Below are 12,192 nucleotides of genomic sequence, written 5' to 3'. Positions count from 1 at the left end.
ATATATATACATATATATATATACATATATATATATATATATATACAAGCTAATGGACATGTCTACCGTTTTCTAGACTGGATAAGGGTATATTTGATCCTAAATATAATCGACTTACTTTATGTAGTTGACGTCTGTATGACAATAAAGTAGAATAAATTAAATGTCTATCAGTTTGAGTAGATTATCAGTAAATGTTTGTACCGGTAGTCGCACTGAACTGACATCGGAGCATGTTCCATGACGAACACTAAACGGCGTTGCTCGTCGTCAGTAAGGGCAGCTGGTTAGTCTGCATCGATATAGGCTGCATCCCAAAGCTCTTAATTGCATCCCTGTTTCCCTCACTTGCGTCTTTTCCTTGCGTCTTAGTCCCTCCCACCAGGGAAGCATGGAGAGACGCAAGGGGTCTTTCCCATTAGTGCTTTTATACGGCTTGACTCCTCTCCTCGACTCGTCGACTCGCGTCTTAGTCCCGCCCACGGGAGATGCGAGCGGAGGAGGCGAGGAAAAGACTCGAGGAGAGAGGAAACGAGGAAATATGTTTTTAGAGACATGAGACGTCGTTTCCTCTGAAGCGTCACGTGAAGCGACGTCCGTTTCTGATGACAGCAGCAGCTGATCACATCTGGATCAAATGTCAGTGAGCTTTAACAGCTGTTTGTGTCTGAATTGTACTAATACTAACAAAGACAAGTGCAAGCTGCAGTCTGTATTTCTACTGTGGACTGAGTCCTGCTTAGAGGCTCAGGAAACATCTCTACTGGCACAATAACTTTATATTCTTTATTCATTATTAGCATCTTTAGTTATTGATATTCTGATTGTGAGCTCATTATTTCATAACGCAAATATGACTACGGTGTTTTTTGAACACTGGATATTATTTATTAGGCTAAAGGGAAATGTAAATGATGTAACTCATATCAAACCCGACGTTCAGGAATTATCAGCCTCATGTGACTGAATGGAAATGAGGATAAATGATGTAAATGTGTTTGTTGCTGACAGACATACTCTCCTTCTCTCTCTGACTTTAATAGTATCATTAATAAAAGTTAACGGGGAAATAACGGATCATGAAAAGACAAATCATTCTAATAAATAAAGAAAGTTATTTTAAGTCAGTTTGTCAGGTATTATAAACCCCTCTCAGTGTCGAGCTCCTTCAGTGGCGGTGTGTGAAGGATAGATACTGCAGGTCCTTCTGCTGCTGTTCAGAGCTTCAATTAACACAGATTTTAACTAGATGGTGAATCAGAAGACAACTAAACTATAAAACGTTTAATCTGTGATCTGTTTTCACTCCGGTATAAAACTCCAGTGATGTTGAGAGGTAAAGTTATCAGATCAGTCTGATCGGCAGCAGCGTCCAATCAGTGACTGATATCCAATAAGGGGGCGTGTCGGTCGGTAAAAGACTTCCGTGGGGGATACACTGGTGTATCCTCGCTCATAGCTCCTCCGGCAAGCCTCCTCGATCCTCGATCCTCGCTCCTCGATGCACAAATAAGAGCTTTGGGACGGTCTTCAAGATGGCGCACCAGAACAACGTCCGGTTCAAGCGAGGATCGAGGAGCGAGGAAACGAAAATTAAGAGCTTTGGGACGCACCCATAGACTCGCTGTTAGAGGGTTTTATAACCCACTTCCGCTCCCCAGTGATTGGTTTGGGATGGCACTGAATATGGAGGACCCTCCACTCGAACGGTGTGGAAGTGGGTAGGGAGCAGGTAGGGAGAGGGTGTAGGGATTAGACCGCAGCCTGTTTCCCCCTAGGTGCAACAACAACTTTGGTCCGTGTTGCAAATGCAACACAGACAGTAAAGTTCCTAAGTAGGCTACCCCTCCTCCATGTTTCCCGTGTCTTGCGCTCTCATTGGCTGTAGTCAGACTCCCTGGCAGGTCCATACTTTAACCTGATAGACATCTGTGAGGAAACACAATTCAAAGACGGTCTTTGAACAGTTCACACATAGCGCTCGAGCGCCGGTTTGCGAGCACCGAGCCAACGCCGCTAAAAACTGTCGGCGAGTGGAAAATCAGCACCAAAGTCGTGTAACTAGCCATAAACAAGCAGATAAAAAATTCGGGTCTTGGTCGGCGTCATGACGTAATCTTACGTATTCATGGTCCGAAAAGTGACGCAGGGCGTGCAGCGGTTCAAAGAGGAAGGAAGATGGCGGATAACAAAGGCGAGGAAGATATGGAACCGTCCGCTAATTCGGACTCGGTGCCTTCAGCGCAAGATAACGAGCAGCCAGAGGCGAAAGTTGAAAATGCAGTAATAGTCATAGAAGCGAATACAAAGGATGGTGACGAAATCGAGTCCGGTAATAACGCTAACGAGGCCTCTACACCCACCAGCGACGGCGGCAGCGGAGACGTTAACAGCGACGGGGCTGTTGGTGCTGCTGGTGCAGCAGAGGAAGCCAGTGGTAGCGTTAGCAACGCCGTCAGCCCGGCGGGGACTAGCAGCACCAATGCAGAGCCAACGGCAGCTGAAACTAACCCGGCCGCCGCGGATGCTCCTGTCGGCGGACTCACCACTGAAATGTCCCCCCCACCTACGGCTCCAGCGGCCACGCCGGGATCCACTCCGGGATCCACGCCGGGATCCACTCCCATCAATTTCTTGGATACGTGCGCAGTGTGTAAACAAAGTCTTCAGAGCCGAGACTGTGAACCCAAACTTCTGCCTTGTCTGCACTCCTTCTGCCTCAAATGTATCCCGCAACCGGATAGACAGATCAGCGTCCAGGTACCTGGACCACACGGGCAAACTGACACACACATCGGTGAGTTTTTTCACGAGTAACGTTAACGTTAACGTAGCTAACGTTCGATCTAGCGACGAGTCCTCTGTTCGGTCAGCTGATGGTAGTTACGATGAACTGCTGTCTGTCAAACGTTCGGGCTTCAACAGTTGGAGGGGCAAACTTCATTTATTGACATGGGCTAACGTAAAGTGATACCTAGCTAGGGGGTTGATCGGACACTTTCCATCTAGCGGTAGATACACTGATGCTTACCAGCCATTGAATTGAATGTCACACTATTGCATTGCACAGAAGAAGGTGGCGGGTCTGTCTGTGGTCCAACTGTTCACCACTTGTTCCATCATAATATAGTGCTTAATGTTAAACAAAAACATAAACATAAACCAAAACGATCGGTTGAGATGGTGCCAAAACTTGTAATTCACGTTATGTCCTATCATGGTTGTCATTTGGCACATTTCCAGTGGCTTCTGTTATACCAGTCTCTCGGGATTGAGCTATATATTTCCCCTCCCTCCGTAAATGTAGTAATTAATTTATTAGATATTGTTGTAATGACTTATGATGCTTGTCAGTAGATTAACAACTAGCGTTGGATGACATGAACATGAGTGGATGCTGATCAAACACTGCGCTACTAGTCAAACTATTCAGTTCCAACTAGAAACAGTTAGATATTCTCTAGTGAAGATAGTAGAAAAAACAGACATTATTAATAAACATTGCTTTCCTAACTTTGTAAAACAAAATGTGACGAATAAATACATAGATACAAGTGTCAACCCTTTTAATTCAGCAACAAATTGGCAAATTAATATAAAATGTATATAGTAGGTAAACATGAAGTTGAATTTAATAGATCGGCCCCATTGTCACCGATACCCGATGCAGCTATTTGAATCAGTATCGGCCTGATATCTGATCCAGTATCGGTATCGGTGCATCCATACTTGTCAATATGTTTGCTACCTTACTGCTTTTAAAAGATGCACACATCACACGTCCGCCTCAAAGATTCATTTACATTTTTTGAAAGCTTGATTGTCAGATACCACACAAAAGCCCCAAGAGTCAGTCAACAACAGTCCAGCTGGTGTAACAAATGCTTCATTCTGAGAGCAGACTAAAAGCAAAACTGTAGTTTTTGTAATGTTTTCACTTCCCCTCAGTAAAAGCAGACGAGGTTGAAAAGGTATATTCACTCCTCAAGAGTAAATGTATGTTTTGTCTCTATTGTTTTTTTTACTATTCAATCAATAATTATCCTCACATAGCCTCTCTCTTGAAGGTAGACTTCAGCAAATTAAACCTCAGCCTCTTTCCTGCCATCAGTCAACATTTTGTAGAGCAACTCAACTGATAGTATACTGGCAGGTGTCTGGACTCATTTCATGTTTATGTGAACCTCTACGCAAAAATAATTTGATTGCATTGCTGTACCAGAAACTGTAACTCCAACATCCATGTAAAACAGATCGAAGCACTGCCAGTCTACAAAAAATTAGTGTTGTATTTCAAGTTCAGCGAAGGACCCCTTACAAGTGTCTCATGGTGACATCTCATATTACTCCTTATTCTTCAGTTTTTAGTGTTGAGCTTAGAGTTTTATCTCCCCACAGTACCTGCCACCAAGCTATAACTTTATTAGTCCCAGTCTCAGTGGAGAGTTTTAATATCACATGGTCTAAAATGCTGTTTTCAGGAATTACATTAGTATTGTTTCTGGAGATATTCAGTATCACATAGTCTGAATTGTTTATATAGAACTGCCGGGCTTCTGGGGTAAAACTAATATATTCAGTTTTGGGAGGTTTCTATTTGCTTTTAGTAGATGATGTGGATGTGATGTGGATATGACCTCACTCAGCCCTACAATTTGAAATTGACATGGGAAAATGTTTTTACTTTAAATGTCCCTTTGGCCACAGTTGCTGCTCATTCATACTCTGGCTGTAGTGTTGGGAGGTGGGGTCTCTCAGTTAGGGTAATGAACTACGCAGCATCTGGCCCAGTCTCTCCATACTCCTTTCCTCAGCTAAAGCTCTAACATCTCAGAAAATTATTAATTGGCCACTTCAACCCTAACAGTTAAATCCTACCAAAAGTTTCTTAGCAACTGGATTTATAGCACTGATTAACATGGCTTCAAATAATAGATTACAAATTATGTCATTCTGCCCGGTCACAACACTTAGCCAGGCTACTGATTGATAGTATTAAACCCTGTGCTTTACCTGGTCAGAGGAAAGCTGGGATAATGATATGTTTCCTTTTTGTTAATCTTTTACGTGATAATCAGTTAAAGTGCATATTTATTTCTGAAGTCATGTACATAAAATGAGGAAATGTAAGGGCCAAGTGAGAATGCTGAGTTCAGAAACAACTTCACTGTTTCCTACTTAGACTGACTTATGGTGCCTTCAAATGGGTTTGTGTTTACCATGTTCACGAAGAGTCTATATGAACGCCCCCCCCCCACGTGGTATTCATGACCTCGTAAGTGGAAAGTTCTAAAAGCTCAGAGTTCACGCGTTGTGACGTGTTTGTTGGCATTGTCAGAAATGGCGGAGGCCATGGAAGTTCATTTTGCGGCGTATAATAAGTAGGGTTGTGTATTGGCAAGAATTTGGCGATACAATACATATCATGATACAGGGGTAACCATTCAATATATTGCGATTTATTGCAATACTGAGAGCAAGGTGATATATTGTGATTTTTTTCCTAATTTAATCTAACTGTCATAGTATAAAGACACACCACCATATGTATAAAATCTTAGTTAAAAAGTCACTATGTGTAATTGCTACTATGGGGACTAACATCATAACCTTTATTTAACTAGGAAGTCACATTGAGATTAAAACATCTTTTACAAGTGAGACCTAAAACATCATTACACATGAATACAATAGGACTCATTGGATCCACAACAGTCTCAGCTTTACAGTCATACCCAATTTATGCAATTCCAAGTCTGTTTAGGGACCCCTGTATGCAGAAACATTCAAACACACCATTTTAGTATAGGCGAAAATAACACACTTCTACTGCATGCAAAAAACAGCATGTGATTATCATAAAGTGGGCATGTCTGTAAAGGGGAGACTTGTGGGTACCCATAGAGCTCATTTTCATTCACATATCTGGAGGTCAGAGGTCAGAAGAAGAAGAAGAAGAAAGGCACGTTATTAATCCACGTGGGGAAATACATTTTTTTTCACTGTGTTATAGACAGGACACACACACACATGCACAAACAGGACCTATATACATGCGTTAATGAGAGAGATGTCAGAGCGAGGGGGCTGCTCCTGACAGGCGCCCCGAGCAGCAAGGAACCCCATTGAAAATTACCATGACAGTTTTTCCTCGCCAAAATTTAGCGAAACTTTGGAGCGTTATTTAGCCTCGTTCGCGACATGCAAGTATCACAGGGTTAGTACCGTGGGACTCCTTAGGTTTTCTAGTTTCATATGATGCCAGTACCTTCACTTGAGCTTTAAAACTGAGCCCACTAAAACCTCTGAAAGACAGAATAGCTGCCAGGTGGGCCATTTTTAAGAGGTTAATTAAAAATCGATACAGCATTTTGGAGAAGCGATACAGTATCGCAAAACCTAATATCGCGATACTCATGTGTATCAATATTTTCTACCACCCTTAATAATAAGTGAATATATTGTAGCAGTATTCTCATGACTTGACCACTTCAACGCCAAGCATATAGTGTACACGACTTCCCATGTTGTAAACACAAGCTCACAATCACAACCTTCATTGAAGGCACCGTGAATCATCCTCACGTTGTACTTCTCCTTTGTAATGTCTGCTGTAATAGATAGTAGCAGGACGTTATGTGGCATGTTGTTTATCTTCTTACTAATGTAGGCCTTGGGATATCCAGTAGTACCTGTCAGGTGTGTCTAAAGAATGCCATTAAATGTGCATTGACCTGCACTAGGGTTGTGTATTGGCAAGAATCTGTCGATACGATATGTATCATGATACAGGGGTTATGATTCAATATATTGCGAGATATTGCGATACACTAAGCAAGGCGATATATTAACATTTTTTTATCTAATTTTAGGAAAACTGTCAGTATAAAGAGCACACCACCACATGCATACAATCTAAGTAAAACAAAGTTAACTTTTTTATGCAATCAGAACAGTGGGATTTCCAGTGGGAACATCCAACATCATAGCACTACTTTGAGAGGCACATACACTGAGAGGGCACATCTCATGGTAAATGAAATAAAGTATTGACTGAGTAAAGTTTTTTGCATGTAAACTATTAATTAAATATCGATAGTGTTTATGAGAATTGATACAGTATCACAAAACATAATATTGCGGTATTTGATTTTTTCACTATTTTCTTACACCCCTCACCTGCACAATACTAGTCTTTTTTCTCTCTCGTAGCATTACTCATTGCTATTTGATTGCTTCATGATTAAATATGACAAATTACAAAATACAAATTATTTTCTGCTGGAACAAAATTACCATTTCCTATTATAATCTAAATAAAACTCCAAATCTACTTTGTGGTTTCTATTTTCTTGTGATTAAGTGAAAGTAAACACTAACACCAAGCAGAGTTGAAATGTGATTTTATCTGTCACTTCTACAAGATAAGTGACGTCCCCTGAGATTTCTATCTCTTCCTGTATTTCAGGGAGGTTTGGTATTATCTTGAACCCAGTGTAAGCTTGGATAGCATCACGCTCTGGTCAGTCACTTGTACTAACTTACCCAGCACTTGCATAACGACTAGGTTAATATGTATTTGGCAAAGCAATAGCCTGATTTGGCCCTAACCCAACCTGTTATTGGGGTTAAATATGCTATTATAGTCTTGTTTCCCCTTCATATATTCTTTTGATGAATGTGGAGAAACACAAACCTAATCCTGTTTTAAAATAAGGTTTTAATTGTCGTGTTTGTGTTGATTGGGGGTGGGGGGTGTATAGAGGTGGAGCTGAGCATGTTCCAGTTCAAAGTGACAGCTGTGTGGTGTGTGTGTGTATTTAGGGGTTGTGTGGGTTCCTCACAACACAATCCCAGTCCAGCTGCTTTCACAACCAATCACTCAGAGCCCCATGCAGCTGGAGCTTACACAAACCGGCTGTGTGCTGCTCAAACCAGTGTAGACCGGCTCAAACCGGCTTCAACTGGTTTTTACCTCAGTTGGCTGGTGAGGGGGAATTTTATGGGTTTATGAGGTAGAGGAGGAGGGGTGACATATATATTATGCTGACTCAATTTAAAACATTTATGCGAAGTTTAATAATTTGCATGATATTAGACTTCAGAAAATAAGTGGCAAAGTTAATGCAATGAGCTAATTATTTGTAGGGGTGTGTGATTATAGCAGTAATTCAACTAATTCCATTAACAAAGCCAACTAAAGCGATTAAGTGAAACAGTTCTCGTTGTTTGGCCATGTGATTTAATATTCTAATAAAAATGCCATGGATGACAAGATTGAATCTTCTGGAGACAGGCACTAAATCAATTAGCAGTGGGTGTCCCATGGTGCCAAGAATTTTTTATAACAGGAATTTACCTAAAGGAAATTATGGAAATAAGCAGAAAGTATGCCGAGGACCTCTTATTAATCCTCTTTTGTTTGAAGCAGGACTATTCTTAGCCGTAAGTTAAGGGGACTTCATAAGAAGTCAGGTAATAGCTTTCATATGGGCTTGTCCTTGATGGTCACTGCTTCTTAGGGATGCACCGATCCGACTTTTTCAGTCCTGATAACGAAAGCGATATGTGGGCTTTGGGTATCTGCCGAAACAGAGTACCGATGTGATACCAGTGTTTGATTAACGACCTGTATGCCTCACTGTGTGGAAGTGACTGGATCATTCTTTTATGTGTAGGACAACAACAGGCTGGACTTAAAGATGGCTTTCTTAGCTTTGTAAAACAAAATGTAACAAATAAATGCATAGATAAAAAATTACTGAATTTGTATTTATTATTAAAATGCTAAATCATACACCAGCAACTTGGTAAAAAATCTTCAGTATTAGCAGGAATTACAATTCAAGTGTAGGCCCTATTAATGCAGCGACAAATTGGTCAAAACTTCAACAGGAATTAAAATGCCAGTATATTATGTTTATGTTATGTAAACAGAATTAAATTGAATAGGTCGGCCCCATTGTGACCGATACCCGATCCAGCTATTTGAGTCAGTATCGGCCCAATATCCGATCCGGTATCGGTGCATCCCTACTGCTTCTTTGGTTTTGTCTGAAATAACACGTGTAAGCCAGTGTTTGACCTTTGGATCTCATTTGACCTGTGTTTCTTTTCTGTCTTTAGTAAACGTTATGCGCTGTTCAGTGTGCCACCAGGACTACAAACAGAGTGACATTATTGACAACTACTTTGTCAAAGATACGACAGAGGCCACCAGCACGTCTGATGAAAAGGCTGCACAGGTATGTCAAAACGGTTGGCCTTGTGGCCACAAGGCTTTGTACATAAGTGTATCTGCATACCTGGGGGATTCTGATATTTTATTTTCTGATAAAGAAACAACAAAGCAAAGTCTTATTTTCCATGATTCAGGCAGTTGTATATAGATGTGCACCAATTCCATTTAGTCCAGCCTGCAACCGTTTTCGTGTGATAACTTTCTTGATAGCTGCCAAGAGTATTTTGAAGAGATGTTCACCCTGTGCCACAGGGTTGTCAACCTCTATTAAAAGTAAAAAAAGTAAAGTAATCAACCTCTATTCCAAATATAGGAAGAAGCTACGTAAGTCCTATTTTTTGGGGGGTGGGAGGATACTGTACACAGTACTGTACTTTACTTTGCTATTGTCATCTATAGTGTTTGTTTGCATAAAAACACACAATTCAAATGATTATGATTATTTAAATATTTGTTTTGATTAAAATAAAGCTTGTCATCAGTAGTCGAAATGATGTATTATAAGCTGCTTAGAGCTAGCGTTAGGAAATTAAACAGATCATAATTCCATCTTATCTATTTTATATTGCTGTGAAAACTTCTCCTTCAAACAGCTGGATTAATCATGTTTCGCCAAAAACTTAATTTTACAATATTACATTTGAACACATCATGATAACGTTGTAATTTACCTTCAACCAATAGTCATTTTACTGAGCAGAGCTTGATGCCTCATAATAATAACTCAATGCCACCTCCTTTTAATGTTAGTAGCTCTGTAATTTAACCAAGCAGGACTGTGCTGCCCTCCGGCTGCTAACAGCTAACGTTACTAACTCTCCTCCTGTTGATTTCAACACAGATTTGTTGTTCACAGTGTCGCTTTATCAGCGTAAAAATAAGGTGCGTCACCTCAGGTTTAGTAGTAGTAGAGCCATGCTGTTGAGCGCTTTTTTTTTCTCCACCGTGGCTCTGGTCCCAAACAAACTGAAACATGATACAGCGTGCGTATGCGTCCTTGTGCATGCATAACTGTCGGAATCATCAATAAGAGGAATCGATAGATAGGGGGCATGACATGCTAAGGAATCGGACAACTACGGTTCTCTATTCCCATCAGTAGCCACTAGCGTTTTCCCTGTCTGCCAAAGTGGCGGGTGGCAACAATTTACCTGCATTTTGGCGGGTGGCGGGTGCTACTTTCAAGTGGACAGCTCTAAGTACAAGTGTGAATGCACTCAAGATGCATTGAGATATGATCCGATCGGAGCGCTTGTCTGCCTCGCGGCATGGAAACAGTTTCTGTGCAATACTGTATCCTGTCTGTATTATATTCAAATATATCTTATCTGTAGGCTATATACACGATCAGCCATAACATTCAGACCACTGACAGGTGAAGTGAATAACATGGATTATCTGGTTACCATGGCATCTGGCAGTGGGGGGGGGGGGGGGGGGGGGGGGGGGGGGGGTATATTAGACCGCAAGTGAACATTTTGAATTTTAAACTTTGTGTTGGAAGCAGAAGAAATGGGCCAGCGTAAGGATGTGAGTGACTTTGACAAGGACCAGATAGGGCTGGCTAGATGACTGGGTCAGAGCATCTCCAGAACTGCAGCTCTTGTGGGATGTTCCCGGTCTGCAGTGGTCAGGACCTATCAAAAGTGGTCCAAGGAAGGTGAACCGGCGAACTGGCGACAGGGTCAGACCCGAGGCTCATTGATGCACGTGGGGAGCGAAGGCTGGCCCGTGTTGTCCGATCTAATAGAAGAGCTACTGGAGCTCAAACTGCTGAAAAAGTAAATACTGGTTCTGATAGAAAGGTGTCAGAACACACAGTGAGGAGCAGTTTGTTGCGTATGGGGTTGCGTAGCCGCAGACCGGTCAGGGTGCCCGCGCTGACCTAATGTTATGGCTGATCGGTGTATCTACAGACTATCAGACGAGGCATGCAAAGTGCATTATTATCATACTGTCAGTGATGTCGTGTTTTTGTTACGTTGCGCTGCACAGAGCCGACACCCGCCTGCTTGGTTGCTCCCTCTCATCCTCTGCTCTGAGGCTCTGTGTCCGCGGCACGGAGGTCCCCAGGGACCACTGATAGACAGTAACATTATATTTCTATGTTAAAGGTGCTGTGACTTCTTACACGTATAAATCAGGTCGGTGTCTTATGCGCTCGCGTGTAGCTACGCTGTTCCAACACAAACTACACGGAAGCACCAAAACCGCAAAGTTCTAACTAGTGAAGCTTGTCTGTTAAACAGTGTTAACTCTTCCTGCTCCAGCCCCCCGACTGTGGTCAGAAGACACAGGGGAGACCGTAGCTTTGGTCTTCAGGGCCGGAGTCAATGCTGCTCTGCCTGCCTGCCTTCACTCACACACCGCGCTCGTTCTCACTTGCTCCAGCTTCTCATGCACACACACTGCAGAAGACGGGAGTCTGAAGCAGGACAACACAGTATCAGCATTGACTCATGGAGAGACCTTGGTCTGGTCAGCTAACATTACTGCCAAGCAGGTGAAATATAGAGTGATATTGTGCTTTTAGCTGACATGTGTCTCCTCACTGTGTTGAGCGATGCTCCTTCATGTCTATGTAGAGCGAGCACAAGCGTGAGCAACAGGACGCTGACTTTTGTTGACTTAACGGCCACAGGTGTCGCTGTTAACAAGACATTTCTTATTCTTACAAATAGTCCCTTTCATAAAATGTACCCAAATTCACGAATATGTAGGATATTAATACTGACATTCATGTAATATTTCCTTGCAACGTTTGCTGTTTTAGTCATGTGTTTACTACGTGTTTATTTGCATATAGAGTGGGGAAGTGAGATCCGATTACAAGTGGTCACTTGAGACGCATGTGGAGACGCCTTCTAATGCCAGGTGTGAACAGACGTACTTGGAGCTGTCCACTTGTGATCGGATCACCCAAGATGCATGCATGTTAATGCCAGGTCTGA

At 42.0% G+C, this 12,192-nt stretch overlaps 1 protein-coding gene across 4 annotated transcripts in view; it reads left to right on the top strand.

The window, feature by feature from the left end:
• The first annotated feature begins 1,551 nt into the window (after nucleotides 1–1,551).
• trim33 (tripartite motif containing 33) overlaps nucleotides 1,552–12,192 on the top strand; it is a 42,414-nt gene continuing 31,773 nt past the window's right edge. The window contains exons 1-2 of one of the 4 annotated variants that reach the window (XM_037772114.1): nucleotides 1,552–2,797; nucleotides 9,127–9,245. In XM_037772114.1, the coding sequence (XP_037628042.1) occupies nucleotides 2,179–2,797; nucleotides 9,127–9,245 (738 nt within the window). In that variant the 5' untranslated portion in view covers nucleotides 1,552–2,178. The remainder of the gene's footprint in view (nucleotides 2,798–9,126; nucleotides 9,246–12,192) is intronic. The other 3 variants (XM_037772115.1, XM_037772117.1, XM_037772118.1) reach the window with 3 other exon arrangements.

The sequence above is a fragment of the Sebastes umbrosus genome, chromosome 6 (genome assembly GCF_015220745.1).
Source record: "Sebastes umbrosus isolate fSebUmb1 chromosome 6, fSebUmb1.pri, whole genome shotgun sequence".
NCBI lineage: Eukaryota > Metazoa > Chordata > Actinopteri > Perciformes > Sebastidae > Sebastes > Sebastes umbrosus.
The sequence above is the reverse complement of the archived record's forward strand: the minus strand, read 5'-3'. Positions and strand labels throughout refer to the sequence as shown.